Source organism: Neopsephotus bourkii, unplaced genomic scaffold (genome assembly GCF_033783945.1).
Source record: "Neopsephotus bourkii isolate Nb327-2 ecotype Australia unplaced genomic scaffold, CSIRO-AGI_Nbou_v1 NB_593, whole genome shotgun sequence".
In the NCBI taxonomy this organism is placed as follows: domain Eukaryota; kingdom Metazoa; phylum Chordata; class Aves; order Psittaciformes; family Psittacidae; genus Neopsephotus; species Neopsephotus bourkii.
The window spans coordinates 218,762-243,051 of NW_026901094.1; the positions used below are offsets into that span (position 1 = coordinate 218,762).

The following is a 24,290-nucleotide window of genomic DNA, read 5'->3' on the forward strand; positions in this document are numbered from 1 at the left end:
AGCACTGCACTGAGCCAGTCAGCATGGTGGTAAATACAAGAGTAGTGAAAAGCAGCAAGATGGGGACAACCCAGCAGATTTTAGTTACTATAGCTCCATAGGGCAAAATTCATAGTGACCACATCAGCAGAAACCCTTCTGGAGTTAAGCCCTGGACTAGATACATCCCTACACTCCAGGATGAATCCCTAACACCTTTACCAGACATTGCACCAGCTTCAGTGAGCTCTGTCAGGCTCGTAAATCAATTACAAGATGTTTTGTAAGGGCACCCACCACGGGAGCTAAAATACCTCCTAGGGATGCTACCCAGCCTAGACCTTTGAGACAGGCATCTTCCAGAAGCACAGGGCTCTGATATTTACCAGCCTTGCTAAGCACGTAACTTCAGTTTGAAGTTGGAAACTTAGAGCTGGAACCTGTTTAGAAGGAGGAAATATGAGTGAAGATGATGCTTTTATAGACACTGAAATTAGCAGTCAGTGCTCATCGAGGATTTACTGGGGCTGCAATACACCCTAAGCCACAGAGCAGCCTGCTCACATCGCAGCATGTGTAAGAGGGAGGTGTAGCAACCAGAGTAATGTGGTGTATAATGAGTATTGAGCTCAGAGGGTCATATGGGGCCACAGCATCAAATTCAGTGCCAGTATCTTAAAAGCAAGAAGCTCTCGGGTAGGAAAAAATCATGTGAGAGATCCCAAAACCCTGGCTAGGGAACACATCTCCCTCATCTGAGAGCTGCACAGAGCATTGACCCTAACAAAACCAGGCTGATTTGCATTAGTTTTGTCTAAATCTGAACTATATACACGGCAAAAACCTCAGTGCAGATGGCTGCAAAGATAGGTCGAGGCCTTTGTAGAGGAAGGGCATAAAAAATGCAGCAACTAGTTGTGTTTGCTGTTCTGCTAACACCTCAATAGTGAGATGTCCCCATCATATCCTTCTGCTACAGCACATAGAGCACTGAGCATGCTGGAAGCACCCAGGAAACAGCCATTTAATTTGTCCCCTCTTTTAGACTTCTCGCCTTGCGTGCCACAAATAACCACTGCCACTGGGTGGGATTAACATCCTTGGCCATTAAACCATCGGCTCGAGTACATGGGGTTTATTCTGTTATAAACAACTTCTTCAGCATGAACTCGGTCCTCTTGAGCTCTTACAGTTTCTTGGCCTATAAATGTAATGCCTAGAGAGGAGCAGCTTCACACACCATTAATCTCCTCACTCCAAACAGCACAGAAGCTTTGTACAGTGTTTGGGCACAGCACAGCCAGGAGCAAAGTGTCCACATCAGTCACGGGGTTGGAGGCCCAGCCCCAGCTCCCTGCATTGCTCTTTCCACCCCTCTGACCCATCTGACTGCTGGTCAGAGCATCTCATATACTGGGTGCTGCTGAAGAGCCAGGGTGCAAGAAAACTGAGGCCTGGGAGCATTCAGAGCTAAAAGACTCTTTAAAAAAGGGGCGGGGGGGGGGGGGAATAAAGGAAAAAATTAGGGGAAAAAGTTAGAAATAGGGGAGGGAATAGGAGGGAGAAAATGGGGGGGGGGGGACACAGGCAAAGAAAGAAGGGGAAAAGAGGGGGAAAAGAAGAGGGAAAGGATGGGGAAAAGAAGGGAGAAAGAAAGAAGAGTCTTTTGGCTAAAAGACCTTGGTGATGCAGAAGAAAGCTCCTTAAGGGACAACAGGCATTCCAGTAGCTCCTAGTAGACTGGGGAAACACCCATTGGGACAGCACTTCTTATATATATAAGGGAGAAGGGGTACAGAGGCAAAGCAGTTAATCTCCTACTAAGGAGATCATGAGAGTAAAACACAGCAAAGAAGGGGGGAGAAATAAGTCACAAATCCCAAACCAAAGTGTGACAAACAGCTTTAGTTCTACAGCAAAATAAATATTATAACTCTGATTTACTCAACAGTGAGACTTGGCTCAAACCCACCTATAGATACACAACATATGCTGCATGTCACACCACTTGGATTCTGTCGCTGCAAGTCGTGCAGGAAACAGCCCCATTTATTACAGATACACAGTACAATATACAGTAATACATGGTGGGATAGGGGCTGTGTGCCCTCACTCCACTTACTCCATCAAAGCCAATCTTTATTGATAGGGTTTAGTGATGAATTCATGTGTTACATTGCTTCCTGAAGCTCCAGAAATGATGACTGTTGCTACTTGCTGTGCCTCTAAATAGCATGCTCTCCCCAAAGCGTAGCACAAAAAAATCCATAGGAATTCTGGCATGTATTGTGGATCAGGAATGAATATATGGACATTGATAGCTGCTGTATTTTAGACAGTCATACAGGCCCAGTTAGGACAGCCACATCCCTTTGATTAGAAAGCAAATTCACCCGTGTGTACTTGTATAATAGCACTACTTGATTATTCCCTGTACCCTCATCATACCCTCTCCTTCCTCTTCCCGTAGGCATCACTTTAATGTTCTTCCCAAAGGACAAAAAAAATACCATTTAGCACCCTTAAAGATCTGTCTCTAGGTATTTATAATGGAGATGAAAAAGCCAGTTTCATGCCTGGTTTAAAGCTCTTGAGCTAAGACATCTTTGCTTACCACCAACTCCAAGAGCAGTGTTACTGGAGCTTGTAGGGACATCAGGGATTGATCAACCTGAACAGCAGACCCAGCAATAGATGACATTGTTTTCATGCCTCCTGCTGTCCCCAACAGTGTGTGTTTTCATTGAACGAAGGTATTGTAGTTGATCAAAGATGGAACGCAGTGATCAAAGGGATGTGCTCCATTCCCTGCAGACATTCCAGAACAAGTATCTGGACTCCAATTTGGGCTTTGCTACCACCTATTTATGACACTGTGGCACAACCATGCTAAGTTGGATCAATGCAAGGGCCAGGGGTCTGCTGGAAGGGAGAGCTACAGAGGTTCATTACATGAGAGGGTTTTTTTAACAGCAAGGATGTTACCACACCTTGAAATGTCAACACCCTTTTACTCTCTTTAGATTACTTTATAGCCTGGAGCTGTATGCAGAGCACTTTGGGGCTGGATCTCACATGCTTACATCCAGAAACATTCACTGGATGGTCTTTTAGATGGTCTTTGTCAGCGCTTTAACCCAAGCAGAGCTCACATAGGCTCCCTATAGGCCCAGCCACTGTTTCCCTGCAGTTGAACCAGCGCCAAGCAGATGACGTACCTGATCCAAGGCTGCTCTCCCCACTGCCTTTGCCAGGCTTTGACAACCAGTGCGATGCATTTGATACATTAACAAACCCACACGTGTATCTTACTAAAACATAAGAACACAGGTAGGGGAGTTCCTGGTGGTACTGGTGTCATTGGCCTTACCTTTTCATAAAGCCAAAATGTACTGGCAGCGAGGTATTCACTCCATCAATCGCATCAAGGCAATACTTAGATGTAAAGAACCACAATTAAAGAGTTCAGCCCTTGGATTCCCATTTCTGAAGCAGCCATTGTCTGAGAATTCAACATACTACTTGTCAATACATCCAATTCTGAACACGAGAGAGGGCTTGTACCATTTACAGCTGAGTGTAAAAAGCAGTTTTGCTGGCAAACCCTTGTCTCCTTCCTCCCCAACACATAGAATATAGTCACTGTTTTACTTCCCCTCTCAATCCTTCATTTACAAACCCAAGCACCCCACAGTCAATCCCAAAAGACACACTGATTACAAGTGCTATTGTGTTCTAACGTAACAAATGCCAAACCTCAGCCTATTGTTCAGTGAGCATCTGGTGAAGCACAAATTAAATATCACAGAGTTCAGTTCTGAATGATAAAAGTGTATTCTTTATGATGAATGAACTGGTGTGGACCTTGAAAAGCAGTAGCCTCCGAAAGCAAGCTTGAAGTAGCTGTGAAGGGAAAGGCTCTTTGCCTGGTTAAAAGGATGCCAACAGGAAGCAGTCTTCAAGAGGCAAAGTAAAGGTTTCTTCAGTCCAATATACACTGCAAGGCTCTAATGCATATCCTTCCCTGCTGCAGATGATGCTATGCACCCATTAACATGCCCATGAAATCAGATCCATTCTGGATGGTGATGGGGGCTCCAGCACTGTTGTCCACAAATATGGAGGTGTACTGGCCAGCCTGCAGAGGGAATGAGAGGGAAAGGAAAGTATCTGGCAGTTCATCTCAGTGTAAAAGGTGGGGGGGAAGCATTTCACTACTATGGACTAAGCACAGAGGTCTCCTGCACTTTTCCGTGGCTCTGGGAACAGGGTCTGACCTGTTCATTTAGTGCAGCTTTGACCTGGTGAAAGATGTGTAATTGTGTTATAGGTTTATTACTTAGATCCTTACTGCACCAGCATCTTTTGGGGTGACTAGCCAAGTAAGTCATCCATGCATCAGATTCCTTTCTATGTAATGGGAAGTAGAATTGCACCTTGACAATGCTAGGGGAGATGTGAGCAATGGAATACTGTCATTTCTTAGAGGGAAGGTTGCCTCTGTACCTTGAAATCAGAACATTTAACACAGGTCTGGCTTTTGTTCCTGCTGCTGCCCCAGATTCTCTCTGATCACCCCAGGTAAGGCTTTTAACTTCTTTAACCTTAGAAAGAAGGCTAATAAAGTCTTCCCCATCTCCAGGTGGGAATTCAGCCTTGCCACTAAAGAACTCCACAGCCCACCAAGCAAATTAGCACAGTGATTCCCAGCTTCCATAGGCTTACCTGCAGCTGCAGTAAGCCATGGACATAGATAGTGAAGATCTTGCTGTTGCTTTCCAGACCAGCAATGACTTCCAAAGACCTAAACAGTAGCAAAGGAAAACAACAGGTTAAACACCTCAGGGCGTCACAACAGTTGTATGTGCAGTGACTGTAGTCTCATAAGCTCCCAAGAAATAGGGCCTGGTGGTTCTAGTGCCCACCTCTACTAAGCAGGTGGAATGTTGACTTGATTCCAGCAGTGGTAACTGCCTTGAAGAGAGAACAGTAGAACCTTGTCCTCATGGTAGGTCTAATGGAAGACCTCCAGAGGGTACAGGATTGTGAATGCAGAACTCAGCTGGAGCCACCTTCTCTCCCAGAGGCCTTTCTGGAGGCCCCATAGTCTCCATCCCCTACCCCTGAAGAGGTGCTGCACACCCCCTTTGGACTTCCCTATGTACCAGTTATCTCAGTTTGCTGACTGCCACAATAGTCCAAAGCAATATGAAAGCACAGAGCTCCATGCCTGCATCCTCTGAAATCTACCCAGCCAGTGGTAGCAGTCGAAGTTGTTTTCCCAAGAAATCCAACCCCTTTCTCCCTTTTTTCCATGAAGTGATGGTGACAAAACCTAGCAAGTGCAGACGTGCTGTTTCCAGCCCCCTTGCAAGGAAATAAGATGTATGAGAGGTAGGGGAATTTGGCCCAAAGAGAGCAAGTCACTTGGCACCACCTTGACTGAAGAGCACAATCCATGTGTCATATCCTGCCAAAAGCCTGGCTTGGGTGGGAACTTCCCACCATTAATCTCTTTTACTCCAGCTGTCTCCTTGCCTCCCAGTTTCCATCTCTCTCAGCCGAAAGCCCTCAGGGCTCTTTCAGCTCCCTCAATGAATGACTGTGTGTGCTGACATCCCCAGGAAATTCCACAAGGCCGGGTGGCAGGCAGCTCAGCCCCTGCCAGCAGTGTCTGTCCAGACAGGTTCCCATCCCTCCACCCATCTTCCTTCCATGCCACAGGCCAGTCACACTCTCACCCACCCCATGAGAGGTGTCTCAGAGACAACGATGAATCTGCTCATGCTAAGAGCAGATTCTAAGAGCTTTCACCTCCTGCAGTCGGGAAGGCACAGGGGTTTCCATGGCCCCACAAGGAATCTTCTTATTCAGGTAACTCTTGTGCTCACATTCACCAGAACAAGGAAGCAAAACTAAAGTCATTCACCTCTATTTTCCACCTATTCGTTCTCATCACTGCAGCACTTCCATGGCAACATGAGTGAGATGCTGTGATGCATTCAGGATGCAGCTGAAATCATCAAAATTGAACCAATGGCTCCAAACTGAAGTGTTTCTCTCATTCTGTTTGTGATGATAGCTGAGCATTCAGCATCTTCAGCTACATTCAGTTTCATTCACACGTCTCTCAAGATGTGCAATATTCAGCTATTTAGAACAATTAGCACTGAAAAGTTACAAACCAGCATAAAAAAAAAACCCATATAAAAGCTAAGGGCCAGATGGAATCTCTCCTCAGAGAAGTTTTACAAGCATTTATCATATCAAATTCACTGCTGGTGAACCTAATTTCCACACTGGGTTGGATCATTGGCCCATCTGAGGAAACCAGTTGCCAAGGCAGTAACTCACGTGTATCGGTGGCACAAGGATTCGATGCAGATCAGCACTCGGACGTTGTCTCTGGCTCGGAGCTGGACTTTACTCTTGAGCTCACTGTGATCTGAGGGAAGCAGTAGAAGCAATATAAGCACATCAATAGAGCACCAGTTGCTAGTGTTTGGCTTAGCAGAGACACCAGGAATCTTACAGCTCGTGGTTCGGTTTGCATGGCATCATCTGGGGAGGGGGCATCTGTAAGAAGGTGCTAGAAACTTCTATGTGTCTGATAGAGCCAGTGCCAGCTGGCTCAGTGCATACCCACCACTGGCCAAGGAGCAAATCAGCAATGGTGGTAGCACCTTTGGGATAACACATTTCGAATCAGAATAGTTTGGGTTGGGAAGGACCTTTAAAGGTCATTTAGTCATCTAGTCCAACCCCCTGCAGCCCATGGTGAAGACCATGATGAGGCAGGCTGTCCCCCTGCAGTCCATGGAGGCCATAACTTCCACACATGAACATCACCCATAGGGAGTGTTATGTGCTTGGCTTGCATGGAGCAGCCTGCTGTGGCACTCAGTCTGTGAAAGCACCCAGCTCTAAGGACAGGGGTTTGGGCCATGGTACCAAAGGGAGAGCTCACTGCAAAATGCTTCCATTACCCATGCTTCAAATCAGACAGGACCCAGAGAGTTCTGCAGGGCTCCATCCTGCACCTCTCAAGCAGTACAGGATCGGTTTCTGTGGGCACTACTCACCAACATGGATGTTGGCTGAAAACTGGTAGATGCCGGACACGGGTGCTGTGAAACGCCCTGTTGCCAGGTTCAATCCTGTCCCCCGGAGGAAAGCGCCTTTGGCCAGAGGCTGTAAGATGGGAAAAGCAGACCTTGAACAAGTGCCCAGCACCCCAACAATCACCTCTGCCCATGACAAAGAACAAGCTTACGCTCATGAGAACAAAGCTACTGCTTTGTCTCCCCAGAACACACCTTCCAGATGGGTTCTCTCTCAGCATCTGGAACCCACAGGAGGCAAAATGATCAGTATGAGACATGAAGATGTTCTTTTTGCTCACTGCTGAGCTCTTCTAACCCATCTTGACTCACTGTGCTCACTGCGTCCCTGATGCTTTGCTGGTCCTGGTGGCCTCTAGCCTCCAATGATGTTCTGATACACAAGATCACAGAATCATAGAATAGTTAGGCTTGGAAAGGACCTTAAGATCGTCCAGTTCCATGGGCAGGGACACCTCACACTAAACCATGTCACCCAAGGCTCTGTCCAATCTGGCCTTGAACACCGTCAGGGATGGAGCATTATATGATATCCCATTACATGAGTCAAAAGGTCCTTACTGCTCCCAAACACTTTCTAGATGGGGCCAAGCAGTTTCCCCAGGCTTAAAACTGGAACCTTATGCATTGTTTTGTGACACAAGTACAGAGGAAACACTCCAATGGGGGTCTACCCACTTGAGTTCTAAGTCAGGCAGCTTTGATACTGTTGAAGACCAACTGCTTGGATCCTTACACATCCCATGCTCAGTTTCATTTTGTTCTAGCTTTGGATTCTCCAGAATAAGCAAAACCCTGCAGCTTCTCCCCACATCCAGGAAGCAGCTCTAAGTCAAACTCACAGCCCATGATCTGACTCGGGCTAAACCAGAAATGTTTATTGTTTGCTTTGGCCTCAGATTCACATTCAGCCTGAAGCTGGAGCTGGGGAGAAGCAGCTTCCCTGGGCCAAGGCAGTGCATTAGGCAGCCTCTGCTTCCACCACAAGGGCATTCTGTGTAGTGTGAGTGCTGTCCTGAGAGGTGTGCTCTGCACTGGGCTTAAGGCGCAGAAGAGCTGTTCAAACCTGGCTCTGTAAAGGCACAGATACCCCAAAACCATGCACAACATGTAATAACCCAACATTTGAGTATGGTTTGTGCTATTAGATGGTGAAAGGGGCCTGAGACATGGGTGAGGTTTGTAGCAGTGTGCTATTAAGCTCAAAACATAGTGGAACACCTTTGTTCAAGTACTAGAAGGAAATGGTTTGCTATTCTAACTCATCACAGCCAGGAATTGACAGCTTTCACAGTGCAGAGTAGGATTAACACCCTTAGCTTTCTCTTTGATGGGAAGTAAAGCTGCACATACTTGGGTCTGATGGTGTTTGTTATAGAGTTACTACATGGTAGGAGGAGTGCAATGACTAACCTGCCTTGAGTCAGCAAATCCCAGGCAAGGCTCAAAGAGAAATTCCTTCTTTACTCGATCTACCTGGAGCCTTACATTTCATAGGGCTAGAAATGATTTATGTATGCAGATAGTGGGGAAAATATATCCGTGTTTGCAACAGCAGGGACACCTCCCATAAGTATAATGGGAAAACAGTGATAATGAGCTGCAGAACAACTACATTTCATACGTTTATATACTTTTTAATATAGTTATCAATGTGCACTGATGTATAGATTCATAGAATGGTTTGGGTTGGAAAGGACCTTAAGTTCCAGCCCTCTGCTATGGGCAGGGATGCCTCACACTAGACTATGTGTATGCCCATGTGCATATATATACACACAAAAGGAGCTCTGTCTTCTCTGAATATACACATATGGTCAGTGTATCATCTAACCTAACAACAGACTATGGAAGGAGCTTGATTCTGTTCTTCTGCTATCACTACACCATCCTTTTTGGCAATGGTATTTTGGATTTGTCTCACTGAAAGAGCAGATCCAAGCCCTGGATGTGCAAAGCTGCACTGCATAGTTAATTCATTCCTTTCTTGTTACAGCTATTAGCAGAATCAGCAACATAATTCCAAACCCACTGGCTGGGCATGGAAGGCAATTTTAGGCACCAGTAAATTATCACTGATAAAACATTCCTGTTTCTTCATGCCCTCTGTGGCTTTGTTATTCTTTTTGCTCATAGAAATAGACACGGCAGGGTGAGGTTCTCTGGGCAAAAGATTCCATTAAAGCCCATGCCAATGAGAGCTCCTGCATTTGATGCCTCAAACACTGCAGGGATTTCTAGCTGAGAACTACCTGCACACAGTCATTTCAGTCAGCGGACCAACAGCAAACTAATGAGTTATGTACAAGGTCAGCTTCTCTTCCTCAGTTCATTTTCCTCATACACTCCATAGCTTATTTCTGGGTGGAAAATGGGGACCGTGCACAGAGGACTGAGATGTTTCCCTTCTCAGTGATAAATAACATGGAAAGCAATGCATTGACTTAGCCAGTACTAAAGAAACAGCTCAGTTGTGCCTGCACAGCAGCCACAATGCACAGAGGATGCACCACTCTCCTGAAGCAGCAGTAACATTCAACTGGCAGAGCAGACATTTAGCTGGACCTTAAGGCACTAGAGAAACCAGGACTGCAAAACACATGGACCACTTTAATCTGAAATGGTGTGATTCCAGTAACATTCCTGGGCTCCAGATAAACCCCGCTTCCATGGCATGTCAGAGGCTGCAGTTACTTCAATCCTGGCTGGGTAAAGTACCATCCTGAAAGCTTTTCAAGAGCCAGTTGTTAGAAACCTCAAACAATGAGATACAGGAGGAAGAAGTGTGGGGAATTTCATTCCCGATACCAAGGAATTTGTGAGACCAAGAGGAAAAGAAGGAGGGAATATTCTTGGAGGAAATCTAGCATGGGAGGATGAGAAAACCATGATGCACTCTCAAGGTCGGAGTGACTTAGACACCATCCTCAAATGACAGTGTAGAAGTGATATCCCGACACAGAGTCTTTCCACTATCTCAGAGTGCTTTGGGTAAGGTCCAAATCCAGGAATTAGAGTCAATCCTTATCATTGTACTGAGAAGTAGCAAACTGTTGGCTTCTTCACACTGTTAAACTGACACAACGGAGGCAAAGGCATTATCTCCCTCTCTCCCCCTTGGACTGTTTAAAGCCAATGTTTTCATATTTGCAAGAACATCCACTGTCTCCCTCCCTGTGAATTCCCCTATATCAGAGCACAAGCTAAAACCAGACACTTCTTGTCCCAAAGCTGAAATGAAAGGCTGGCATCCAGAGCCCTGCCAGCCCTCCCACAGCAGCTTCAGGGCCAGGAGCAATTAGAAAGTAGCTAGGCATGGGATAACAAAGCATGGGAAGCATCAGCCTACACACTGATTGCTGAGATGTCTTTATTCACATTTTCCCTCATTAATGAGGCAGCAGATCTCTTTAGCCCTGCCCACACTTCAAGTACAATCTTGCCTCCGTGCCAGCACCCACAGTGCTGTCAAACCAGGCTTCCATAAGTGTACCTGGGAAAGGTCCAGGAAAGCACCCTGTTTAGAACATAACCACTGCCTCTAGTCCTGCAGCTGGGAGAGGTCCTAGCAGCAAAGCTGCTCCATAGGAAAGGATCTGCTGGGCAAGGTTCTTCCAAAATGGGACTCAGGGCAGCTGGGAAGCTCAGCACCTTCCTATATGGACAGTGTTAAAACCCTGCTGAGGAAAGTCATATTCCCTGTTCATAGTCTTCAAACACTTCTTAGCACATCACAAAAGCAACCACATACCTGAAGGCCTTTCGCTATTAGACAGTCTTTGTGACTGCAGAGTCTGGAGTAATTCCCCTCAATTACCAAGGAACTATTTGGTTGTAGCTATTACACTGCCTAACATCTGTCCTGGTTAATAATAATTTCAATAGCAAATTCAACAGCTTGCTTGTAACCATGCTTATGCTGACCTACAGCATCCCATGGTAGGGTGCTCATCACTGTAACATGATTGTAATGAAATTATAGAGGTAATATTCGTTAGTCTTCTATAAGATATTAAGAATTTGAGCATCAGGACTGGTCCATCTAACAAAATGATGTCTGGGCTCTTATTTGGCCTCACAAATCCATAACCAATGGCTTCTGTCTGCCTCTGCCATTTCTGTACATCTAAACATGAGTCTGGAATTAAACAGGGTGTGCACTGAAACAAGAAACAGCTCCTTCACACTAATGGCAGACGTGGACAAATCTTTCTCCATCATTAACTGAAACAGAACCTGAGTGCTGTTTGGGCCTGTGAGACAGGCCTCTCTTGCACAGACTTGTTAGAACTTCAGTAAGAACTGTAATGAGGTTCAGCTAGAGAGGGGGAAAGGCTGCCTCTTGGGTTTGTCAGGAAGCTAAATGCCCACCTAACTGCAGTGAGCTTCAGTGCTGAAATCACAGAATCAGCTAGGTTGGAAAACACCTTTAAGATCATCACATCCAACCTTTACCCCAGGCCTGCCAAGGCCATCACTAATAAACCATGTCACATCACCACATGAGATCCTACTTCTGTCAATCACAGAAAAGGCAGCACTGTATTCACAGTATCCAAGCCTGAGGGATTAGTCTGCCCTTTCAGGCAGCACCTTTATCCACAGAGCCACCCAGCAGCTTTGCAGACGAGGGGGACTACAGCTGATCTACGCCCAGTGGCTGCTGTGGAGTTGCACAGGTTCAGTCTGTAATCCCTTCTCACCGACTGGAAATTCTGAAGTTCCACCAGGGTCTTCTTGTCTACAACGACTTGGCCTTTTAGCTTGCAGTGGAATGCCTCCTCGACACGTCTGTGGGCTGAAACTTCCTCCAAGGAGAGCAGGAGGGGAGGCAGCTGGCTGGGATGGGCTGAAATAGCCAGGGATGCTCGGCGCTCAATGGCTTCTGGGGAAAGAAAAGGTATAGGAAAGGCTTAGTTTAAGAGCCTGGCCTGTGAAGCCATTAGTTCTGCACTTAACCCTTCAATCTGAACTAAGCAGCAGTGGGGAAACATTTTGTCACATTTTTGATTCCCAGATAGGGGAATGCTTTCAAAGCCAGTTCTTCACTTGCCATGGTGCTCACCAGAAGAGGCAGCTCACAAAGGCACAGAACAGTCTTTACCTTTCAGTATCTCCTTAAACTCCTGCAGAAGGACTTCCCGGGTGACTTCAGCACCAGGTGCTCCTGGAGGCCCCTGGGGACCAGGAGGTCCTGGGGGCCCAACAAGGCCACGCTAAGGAAGTAACCAAAGAAACACAGGTGAATTAGAAGCAGGTCCTTGCACCGATAGAACCAGAGCACTCTCAGCCATGAGCCGGTTCTACAGCCACGTGAGCAGCACCCAATACTCTCAGTTCAACTATAGGCCTGATGCAGTAAATCTTAAGCTGGCTCTCCAGCCAGCTGTGAATTCCAGTGCTTGGAATTTACTCACATCTTTATGTAGGAGGATAAACTTTGCTCAGGTAAACACCAACTGGTTCTCCAAGTACCTTTATACAGCGTGAAGCACAACAGGCACAACACTAAGTTTGCTGCTTCTGTATCTTCTTGTAGCACCAAATCATACTGGCCTTTAAGCTTCTTATTCTATTTTCTAACCAGAATAACCATCTAGCTACACTTTGGGTAGATACTAAAATAATATATATTAATATCTTAGATAGATATTAATATAGATATTAATATAGTTTGCTTACAGTGATAACATACATGAATATTGGTGCAACAGTAGAGTTCTTGGGAAAAATGAAACAGTTCATTCAAAGCTTTAAACTAGAGGCATGAACACAACGGTGTTATCAGGGCTGTTTTGATGGGTGAACTTCCTGTTTCCTCAATGAAACTGCAGTAAGCCTGCATGGAAGCACTCCTGCCTACCAGCTCACTGAGAACTAGAAGGAAATCATTAAAAGCAGCACTTTAAAAGTGCACATATGGTCAAGCAGCACCCAGGCAAAAGCTGGAGCATACGAAACACCTTGCACATCAGCAGTAGGAAGGGAAGCTGCAGTGCACATGTATTAGCTGATGGCAGCAGAGCAATAACCTACTAGTTTCTTGTCTTTGCCTTTGCATTTCCTTTTAGAGTTGTTGCCATCATCTGGGCGGTGAACAAAGGAGATCCAGGTCCGTCGTGGGTCTGTGATTCGAGGATCTGGAGATTCTAGGATCTAGAGAGAAATAAGAACTCACATCAGTGTAGCTCCCTGTATCTCTGCATCCCACCGAATCGCATGGATACAGAGAATGCAAAGTTTCCAGACCAGAAGGAACCAGTAAGAGCAAGGAGCTGGGAGCTGCTGTACATCAGGGACCTTTAGCTGCTCAGACTCTCAGCCCTCTGACAGTCCTCATATGTACCACAGAAAACCTGCCCAGATGCCAGGGATTGTTCACCACTGGCATCCGATACAAATCAGTTGGATCAATCAAGCAATGCAGGAGATTAAAATGTACAGAAAACCTTGAAACACTCCAGACCTTTCAAATCAGGGGCTTTGGAGTGACAAATGCACACACAGAAGAAAAGAGCTCACAATGACAACCAAAGTCCATGTCAGTGCCAGTTTGTCCATTGGCATATTTAACTCCCTTGCCCATTCATATGTTCTGCAAGTATATTATAGCCATAGAGACAGTATCTAGAGAAGCTTTGACATTACACTGCCTAGTTCTGGATCCCTTCTAAACAGAGTCTGGATAGAAGAGGGGGTCTGTCTATAAATTTGGGTCCACTTCCTATTGGACTTCCTCATTGCCATTATTCACCTCCCAGAGACAACCAGAAGTGATCAAATAGTGATCAAACTTACTTAGAATGAACTTCTAACTTTAAACCTGAAAAAGGCACCAGAAATCACTGGTTACCAATGCCCTGCCATGCTCTTACCAAGGGCAATGAAATGCTGACTCTGCAGGCTCCAATCTATTGACACATCAGTGTCCCAGATGCCCATCACAGTGAGGATAAATGCACGAGCCCCCCTAGGGTTCAGTGAACTATGATCAAGTATTGAGAGCCATAATGAAAGAGCCAGAGAGGAAAAGCTGCAATGAACACTTAAAATCCTTAAAACAAGCACACACACCCCCCACACCCCCACCTTGTGCCTAGTGAAAACTTCTGGAATTCACTCCATAAACCTGGTTTTAATTCTCCTGGTGAGACAGAACAGGTAGAGAGGAGAATTCCAACAGGGAAGCAATACAAGAGTGACGTTTACAATGATTCCTAGACCGTTACAAGTTTATGTAAGTCAATATTGATCTATCACCATCTGGGAGGAAGAAAACAAGGTGGTTGTGGGAAAAGCATAGAAGCAAAGGCACTTTCCAGGTCTGAAAGTGTTTGCCCTGGGTATTAAGCTCCTGCTAGGTCTGACAGCATCAGACAGTTCTGCCACAGCTCAGACATCACAGCTCTATGCTCAGTGGCCTTAACAGTCCCAGTGACCTTGCAAGGCGCTTCCAGTGCTGCCAGGTTAGCAAACACAGCTACGTTTGCTCACTGCCTGTCCCACTTGGCTCCCTAAAGCACTGCCACTTCTCAGAGCACCAGGATGAGTTTTAGTAATGTTTCTAGTGCCACTTAGAAGCAGCAAAGAAGGAGGACTGCAGATGTGAGGTGGAAATAGCAGGGCTATAGCAGGAGAAAAGAGTCCAGGCTGTGTGATCTGCTGTGAAAAAGCCATGCAGCTTGAATTGCTTTGAAGTTAGAGCTGAAGTCTGCTGGAGTTGTGTCTGAGGTTATAAGGAATGTTGATGCTTCTGAGCCTGGAAAGCTCCCTCTCTCTGGCAGGCATCCAGGCACACGGGGTAGTACAAGGCACTTGTTCTGAGCTGATGTGATCACAACTAAAGAGCTTCAAACAGGCTGAGCAAATGATTGACAAAGCAGCAGAAAAGGAGCAGCTCCCCAGGAAGCAGATGTGCTGTGAGCTGAGCAAGGGTATTCCTTAAGCATCTGTCTCAAACTCTGTGAAGACAACTCGGACCTTCTCTATTCAGCAAATAGTCGTGGGTGATTTACTGCTCAGACACAACCCACAGCAAGATCTACTATTGAATTGCTCTATTCAGGCAGCCCCTTATCCTTCCCTCCAGATAGATGGCTGCAGAGTAGCTCGTGTCTGTGCTCTAAGCCACAGCAAGGACATCCCAAGATACCTCATGATAACTATTCATGCATTCTACTGTAGTTAATGAGACATTGAGGTATGGTGCTGCACACTCCCCCGCCCAAATGTAGCAAGACAAACTATTCATGACAACATAGTTCATTGTTTCTGTACCAAAATAAGTCTTGAACAGACCTTTTGTGTGTAGAAGCACACTTACAGACAGCCCTAAATCACATGTTTAGTCAAGGGGTTCTAGTAGATTGTTTTAGCTAAGTTATTATTTGCCTTTTATACATACCACAGCAGGACTTAAATAGCTTTCCAAAATCCCATTGGAAATTAATGTAAATGGAGCGGCATAGGAAATCCCAGGTATTGGGGGATTAGTCACCTCAATAAAGCATTAGAATCTTTCCACAGATTGCTTGACTGCAGATCTGTGTAAAGCATAGGACAGGCTGAGAAGGCCCTTTCCTTTCCATCTACTGTAACACAGAAACATCAAGTCCACAGGCAGATGTTCATAAGGCTTGCACAAGTCCTTAGAAGAGGACATGAGGTGCAGCTTATGTCTATAACAAACATGGAATATATGTATCAGTTCTATGGAGATTTAATGGTTTCTGATGGAAAAAGCTTGTTCTTTCCTACCCCACTTCATCTGAAAGCAGATGGGTGCAGCATCACCACACAGGAGGTCACTGTTTATGAGCATTGAAGTGAACAAAGCTCATAAACCTAAAGCAGGTAAAAGCCAACCCATGCTTTGCCCGAAGGAAGCAGTGACTCCGTGATTGGGACTGACAGGTCTGTGGCAAAGCTGCAGTGCAGCTCACAGAAGGAAGCATCTTCTTGCTGGAAGCACCCATCTCAGGCAGGATGGAGCATTCCCTCAGTGCTGGAGCAGAAGCAGCAGAACAAGGGCTGAGGAAAGGCAAGGAACATCAGTTTGTCCTTCAGAAAGGCTGGCCCATGTGGCAGGAACTCAGAACTGCAGTTTCCAGAGCACAGCAAGCACAAGACCAAGAGAGTCTTAGGCACGGGGATGCAGCATTTGCTGCGGATGTGGAATAGACCACTCAAGCATTCCTGGTTTCCTGCAAGTCAGGCATGAACTCCCCTCCACTAAAAAGCAAGGAACCAGGCCAGCTAGAAGCAGAAGCCAGCAATCACGGGCAAGATCCAACCATTAGCTGTGAAGACAAACAGATGTCCTCAGCCTTTCTGGAGCTCCAGCTGTGAAGAAACAGGCCAGAGCAGACATCTTGTTAGGGAGGAAAAAGAAATCCAGATGGCACATCCCCGCAAAATCAATGGATAACCCCCCCATCCCTCTCCAGTGGCTTGCTTGAATTACAAATCCCTCTACAAGACAGTCATGGCACTCCCCGGTTTCTCCAGCCCGAGGATGATTGACAGTTAAAATGAATGTTCCATCCTTGTGGTGTTATTATTTAATTACTATGGCATGCATGAGCAATCCCAGCAATAAGCATGCAAGCCTCTATTTTTCTTGGCAGCAGCAGCCTCCAGCAGCCAGAGAGACCTCGCAGCCAACTCAGGTATCAGTGAGGGCTGAGAACAGCTTTGGAATACCAGCAAAGGGGACTTGTCCCTCCTGGGCTGCTGGGTGGGAGGAATCCTCATGTTAACTACGGTGAAATCAGGTTTATTCCTTAACACTTGGAGCAGTTCCTCCAAAGTCAACAGCAGCCTTGCCAGCAAGTTTTAATGAAGTTTCAATCAGGCCTTTTGCCATCACTTGGGAATCACAATGGCATCTGTCCCTCCGGAACTGATGAGCCCCCTCTGCCCATAATTCCCTCCCAGTAAAAGACAAGTTGAGCTGGAATTTCAACTGCTGTACATACACAAGCAGAACCTGTGGTTCTCGCTGGCTCCAACTCCCAGAACAGCACGCACTGCCCAGAGACACACACAGGCTCTGGCCAGGATTCAGCCAGCATGGAAGGAACTACCAGCAGGAATCTGCAGTCAAGAAACAGAGTTTGGATCCTGAGAAATTCCTGAACTGTAGCTGAACCTTCCTGAAATTCAGGGATACTGGGATCCAGTGTGCATCCCTGCTAAAAACCAGAGTGAAGTGGGCTGGGATCCAGTGTGCATCCCTGCTAAAAACCAGAGTGAAGTGGGCTGGGATCCAGTGTGCATCCCTGCTAAAAACCAGAGTGAAAGGGTAAAAGTCATTTCAGTCTGGATGGATAAAAGAATGAAGACAGCGCTACCTGGGAGCAATCCTGTACACCTAAAAGCATCACAAAATCACAGTCTTTATGCCTGAAGTTACTGCCCTGCATGTTTAGCTCAGTTTTCTATGCATTTGTCCATCTGTGATGGAATTGCATTCAGTAATTCTTTGCTCAATAGCAAAGCAGTTGCCAGACACAGAATGGACTTGACAAAGCATTTCAGTTCTCTTCATCCACAAGCTGTTACACCTGATGGACACCAGCAAGGGTATTGTCAGCTTTGTGATGACATTAGGAGCAGATTCTTTATTTCAGTTGTGTGTTTGACTTGGAACAGGTTAAAAAGCAACAGAGCACGTTTGGGTTTAGCAGCTGAAGTCCTATGGCAGCTGCTAATAAGTTCTGTTACACACAGTCCTGGTTATTAACGAGATGTAAAACCAAGGTCCTGACCACTTGTGGTTTTTACAGCCCTCTCAAGGTTTTCCCCTGAGCAGAAGTGTTAGGTTTGGTATCTCAGCCAAATCCAAAACGGAATTCCTACCTGAATTCCCACTGTGTTTTTGTGGGTGAAAAAATAACCTTCACTCCTCTAAATAGCTTCCTCAAACAGCTTCCCCCTTCCACTTAGACACAACTTCCAGTGGTCACATCCATAATGAATTTAATGGATCTAATGGAACATGTGAGCAAGTTTAAGTGAGCAAGAGCTACTCTGGGTGAGGAAATGATGTGTCTGTAGCTGTGTTAGCTGTACTTCAACGTTACTCAGTGCCACTCCTGGGTGTACCAGGAGAGCTCTGTTAGGGACACCATAGAAAGGCAACTGAACAGCACCACTAGAGCAGGTGTAGCAGGATGCATCTAACACACAAAACAATTTAACAAAGAGCTTTAAAAATCTTATAAACAGCTCTGGGAAATGAGACCAAGCCCTGAACTATTTGACAGGGTATGAATCCAACATTATTTTACATGGGCCATAAGGAATTGCTAGGAAGCATGTGTCGTAGCCCTTCCTGTTCCTGATATGCCAGAGCAAGACTGACAATGATGACAGGTACAAAATAAGACCCATCTTCTACTACAGGTCGCAGTCCAGTCTCTCCCATGGCTTTAACACTTGTCAGGCCCCCAAATACTCAATTCCACATGCAAACACACACTTCAGGCGAGGACTGACATCTCTTTACTGAGGAGGAATGCAATCAGTGCAATGTCATTGAATCAGCTGCTATTTTCAATGGGAAGCAAAAGGCCTTAGGGGCCTAAAAGAGAGATTTAAGTAACAAACCAGGTGGACCCAGCCCTAGGTAGCTGACAGGGACAGAAGGCTCACAAAGTGAATGAAACTTGAACTACAAACTGCAGCAGGTAACTCTGGACCAAGTTTTGACTGTCTCTAAGGATGGAGTCTCCATGGCCTCTCTGTCCAGCTTTTCCCAGTGTTTGACCCAGTTAAGAAGCTTTTTTCCCTTACATTTAAGTGGAATTTCCTGTATTTCAATCTGTACCCACTGCCTCTTGTCCTTTCACTGGGCACTAAGAGGCTGACTCCATCTTTCATCCCTCTGCTCAGGTATCAGATGATAACTCCTGATCAGTGTCAACCCTATATAACCACTGGGCAATCTACTACTGCTGAACCCCTGTTAGTAAAATACATCTTCTCTCTTAGTCCATCTGTGTCAGAGAAGGAAAGTCTCATGTGCACATCACATTGATAGCAACTCAGCAAGGATAAGACTGGAGAAAAGCCTTAAAAACAAACCCCAACATTCTATTTCCATGGGAATACCAGATTTATCAGGAGATTTGGGACTTCTGCTTCCCTGTTTTAGGTAGAGGTGTCACCGTGACTCATGCACTGGGAATGTTAAAGGGGAGCTTTCTCCATTCCTGTTTGAAAAGGATTCCCAAGGGAAATGTGTCCCAAATTGCTTTGCTTAATCAGAAGGAAAACACGTGTACCTGTTCAACAGTATGAATAAGAATCACTGCCCTCAGCTACTAGTTCATTCCCTGCTCCTTCTGCTTTGATAAACCCACCACCTGGCAACACAGCCTTCCAAGGTAAACACAGCCTTAACTGTTACTGCACAGGGCCACAGAAACTCCATCTTTCCTGTTGTGTGCTGTAAGAAATGACATGGGACACTGCTGCTGTTTCCCTTTCTGTGTGCAGGGCATCCTGTCATGAAGCTCAACTGGTCATAGAAGCATGTTCCAGGCTCAGAGAGATCAGTGCTCCACAGAGAACTGCTTTCAACCTTGCTTTAACTTGATAGGTTAGGTAAGGGTAGCTTCACTAACTCACTACCAGTTTACTTCTTCCCTTAGTGAATACAAATTGGGATGCTTTGGTGTAAATGGCAACTGTCATTTACCCCAGAAATGGTGGCAAGTCTTAAGCCCTGCGTTTGCAGTGTGTGTAAAATAGTCCCTTAGCTTATATAAAATACAGTCACATCTAGAGGTAATACTTAACCAGAGCCTGAAATAGATTCCAAGGAGGAGAGTTCACAGTGCAGAACTGGGGGTGGTTATCAAGCAGACCTCAGAAGCATTTCCATCAAAGATTTGGTTTCATGCTCTCCTTAGACAGGACCTGCCCTCACTGAAGTGGCCAGCTCCTTCTGCAGCCAAACCTTTGCCATGGATATTTTAAAGCAAACTATTTCAACACATAAACTGCAGCTTCCAAACAACGCCAGGTTTAATGGATGCCCACTAGAACCAGGGTTCTCCTAGCACTAATGTATGTATGATAGCATCAGAATGCACCAGGAGCAGTTTCTGCTCCCTTCTGCAATCAGAACATATTCTGCATATACATATCTCAGACCATATTCTGCAATACATTTCACATTCAGCCAAATTAATTCCAGAATAGACAAATTGAGTTGCACCAGATAACGCGTCTGGCCCCTTCTGCAAAAGCAGACCGCAGCAGTGCTCAAGAGAGGAGAAGGAAGTCATTGACTATGAGCACCTCAAGAGCTCAGCATTTATCCAACCTGTCCTGACAGAGCCCTGCAACACACAACAGCAAATGAGCTGAAGACACGGTGCTTACAGTCCCCTAATGATAATTGTGAGTGCAGCAGCCAGCTTTCTTAGAGAGGGCTGCTTCCCAGACTTGCCCAACCTTAACCAATTACTCTCACAACAGCATTGAACAGGATATTTACCATGGCAGCCCAATTGTTCTAACTTGCCCCCTCTGCCATGCCCCACTTTGTGACAGGTTTGCTCCTCCATTGCTATAGTGACTGCCAGCCCTAATGCTGGTGATCAAAGTCATGCTTTAGAGGTCACCTCCATTCGAAACAAGGGACATTTTTGTGTGAGCAGGGGGGAGAGGGACAGAGAGAAAGGGCTGTGTGATAGGGAAGACTCCCTTCTTTCTCAGTGTTGTGGTCTCCCGTTGCATCCTGCTCATAATCCTGCTTTTAATTCCCAAACCCTCTCTCCTATTCCTAAGCAAATGGTCATCTTGTAGGATTTTGGGGGCTCAGATCAACTGACTGGATTTTCTTCTGCAGCTTTCAGCCTAGGGTGATCCTCCTAAACATGTAACTGGAAGGATCCTACCCTGCCATTCACTCACTGAGCCTAGCAGGTCATCAGCTACAGGCACTGAGGGGGTCCTGCACACAGTCTTACACTTGACACTTGCACACTGTCAGCATCACCTGGATCCTTTCCTAAAGAGCCACAGTCACCTTAAGCAGATCACCTACAGCAAAAATGCCTCTCTAATAGTCAATCCCCACAGCCTGTCTGGGGCAAGGTGCCGTGCAGGGAAAGCTCAAGCATGCTCAGATGTTAGTACTGGTGTATTTACCTGAGTCTGAAATAGCATTTCAAAAAGCAAAGGGAAGAGATGCATTAATATCCCAGGATCATTACTGTACTGGGATAGCCACTTGCCTTTATTTAATCCCTTCTTTCTGCACAGGATACAGTTCACACACTACTCCAAAAAGTCTTTACACTTACTCAGCTCCTATGGAACTTGAGCCATGCAGAGTCTAAAATCAATTCTAATCATAAACTGTATATTCCAGTGTTTGCTCCAGGAAGCAAGAAAATTAGTCACAGAGAGGCAAAAGAGAGAACGTTTCCCTTTAAATTCAAGCAGAATTTGGCAAGATTGGGAGATAAAAGGAACCAGCATCACATTACTGCCAGAAATCAGTGCTGACAGCACATAAACACCTACCTTGGGATGCCCGTGCAGCTCCTCGCTGTTGGAGAGGGTGGCATTGAAGGGCTCTGTGTACTGATTAGGCTCTTTCTTCATCTTCCGTTCTCTCTTTGCTGCTGTAACTCTGAAGAGGCAAAACTGCTGACAAAGTAAAGTTGCCACAAATACCCAGGTGCACCCCTTCATTTTGGAAAGGGAGGGGCCAAGGCAGGAAGGGCACTCTCCAAGCACAAAACCCTTCACCACCAGCAATAGGAATAGACCCAAGGCTGCTCTCTAAAACACAACTAAAAGGGTCAGGAGTATTAAAGATGATCCTCCGGGCTCTGCAGTGTCAAAGGAGCAGCACGCCCGGATGCGCTGGTTGCTGGAGCGATCTCTGCTCAAGCAGGACACATGGAAATGGTATAGATAAACTTGTTTGGGAAATCTGGATTCACTCGAAGCAAGAGGTAAGTCCATTCAGCCTCCCGAGGCTTACATAAATACGAGAGGCCCTGGAAAGTCCTGCCACCCACCTTGCAGTGGCGCTCCCCCCTCGCCCCCAATAAGTCTTCAGACTCGTTTAAAACGCACTCAACTATGAAACCCAGAGAAGTCAAATTGCTCAGGGCAAGAGTTGGTCAGGCCGGAGCTGACAACACAGACTCATTAGGGGGGTTGTTAGGTTGTTGCTCTTCAACAGGAGACTTCACTTGCTATCATTTGAAGCACTGTGTTCAGCTCAAAGCAGGGTTGCAGTTGTTCTGTCCATTCTCTCCTGAGCGGTACTTCCCTTTCCTCAGTGACAAGTCCTCATCCTTTCCTTCTAAGATGCTGAGGAACTGTAATCCAAGGTTGCTACAGCCACTGCTCTCCTGAGGAGGCTGAAAGCATCACAGCCAAGCGCTCAGCCTTCTAAAGGGAAAACAAATGTCTTGTATCATTAAAACAGGGAGAAGCAAAGAATCTGGGGATGTACCCAGGTCCATGAGGAACAGGTAAAGTTTTCCCAAGTCAAGCTTCTCTGCCTCTTTAGCTGAGTTTATCCTCACTTTTCTTTAATGAGCAGCAAGTCCCGATGCCACAGGCAGCTGTCAGGATGTAGAATCTTGGGTCTTTCTCATCTCCATCTCCCCTCACACCAGGGAAGGTTTCAGGTACCTCTCATTGTAGATCGCATCTAGTTGTCCTCGCTGCTCCTTCTCCCTGCTGCACACTGGCAAAACCCTCCTCAGCTTTTGCTTTACCTCAGCAGAGAAGTACTCCTTTCCTGAATGAGTTTCCATCAACTTCAAGACAGGGAGAAAAAAAAAAGAAGGGGAAAAAAAAAAAAAGGAGGAGGGATCACATTCTAATGAGCTGTCAAGCCTATTCTCTTCACATTCCTATTAGACTCACTGATAAAGTGGAGCTGGCCCGTGTGCCAGGCAGATTTAAATCAATGCCCATTCCCTGCTCATTCCCTCCCCTCAGCCCTGTTCCGTACCTCCCCTTCAGTATCGCAGGGAAATCACCATTTTTCTGGGAAGTTTGTAAAACCCTACGTGAGCGTGTGGTAGAGCTAAAAATACGTGGCTTGGAACATGCACTCAGCATCGCCCCACACACGGCCACATCACTACTCCTGCTTTACACCCTCCTTAGCTGTGTCCTATACATCTCCCCCCACTCTCGTCAGATGCTGGCTCAGTGGGTGCTGATTCCTTTACAGAAGGGTGGGCTCCTTATTAAACATAACAGAAACCCCAAGGTTCAGAAGGGAGATCTTGAAGCACTTTGCAGATCTTTGTCAGTTCCCCACCACCTACAACATTCCTGCTCTTTCTACAGATACAGAATGTGATGCAAGAATGTCTCTGAGGTTGGACCATGAGGAAGTCCAAGAATGATAAGAGGTGGAAGCTCACATAGTTTGAAGTCCTTTATGCAGCCAGCAAGCAACAGCTTTGCTTTGTTTAATACTCCCTTTACCTGCTGTAATCCAAGCTGTAATGTCAGGACTTCACTGGATCAGGAGCAACAGCTCTGGTATGTGTCAGCTCAGGGAAACTGAGGCATGGACAACCCAAGCACAATATGAACAAGCAGAACACAGTCTGGGGTTTGTCTTACAGCATCCTTCGGGAGAAATAGAGTTTGGGAAAGAGAGAGTAAGAAGGGAGGTTACCCAGCCCCTAAACAGTTAACAGCCTATCACCCATCCCCCAGGAGCTCACATTCCATCAAAACTACGTGGCAGACTTTATTTGTTAATAATATTTAACTTTCTTTGGCGCCTTCTCCTACTTCAGCCTCTTTTTTTTTCAGGTTACTTGTAGACAAGCCATGAATTTGTAAAAGTGCACTTGATGACACATTAATAGGACAATCTGTCATATCGCAGCTAAACAGCCTGACAGATCCACACACCATGGCAAGGAATGACAGTCAAGGCTGGAGTGGGGCAATGGCTCTCGTGGGCTGCTGGTCTGCAACATCTCCTCTCCCATTCCAAGAGCCAAACCCAAAGACTAAATCCTCACACTTGAGGGCAATGAATCCAAACTAGGTTTGCAAGCACAAGGCAAAGGGATTCGATGGCCCAGCAGTGGCTGTATCTAACTCCCAGCTGCGTAGTTTTCTCTCTGTTGGGCTGAAACGAGTGCCAGCACAGTGGTTACCTCCCCTCCAACCTTCAGTTCA

At 46.1% G+C, this 24,290-nt stretch overlaps 1 protein-coding gene across 2 annotated transcripts; it reads right to left on the reverse strand.

Moving 5' to 3' along the window:
• Positions 1-1,866: 1,866 nt before the first annotated feature.
• Positions 1,867-23,700, reverse strand: C1QTNF12 (C1q and TNF related 12). 2 transcript variants are annotated; one of them, XM_061351487.1, is made up of 9 exons: positions 23,580-23,700; positions 21,642-22,897; positions 13,137-13,256; positions 12,205-12,316; positions 11,804-11,985; positions 7,062-7,170; positions 6,334-6,424; positions 4,705-4,783; positions 1,867-4,117 (listed from the first exon to the last, which is right to left on the reverse strand). In XM_061351487.1, exons 2-9 carry the CDS (start codon positions 21,810-21,812, stop codon positions 4,019-4,021), a joined length of 963 nt encoding a protein of 320 aa, XP_061207471.1. In that variant the 5' UTR covers positions 21,813-22,897; positions 23,580-23,700; the 3' UTR covers positions 1,867-4,018. The 2 variants fall into 2 exon arrangements, with proteins under 2 accessions (XP_061207471.1, XP_061207472.1); XM_061351488.1 differs by lacking the exon at positions 23,580-23,700 and adding an exon at positions 23,095-23,355.
• Positions 23,701-24,290: the final 590 nt, after the last annotated feature.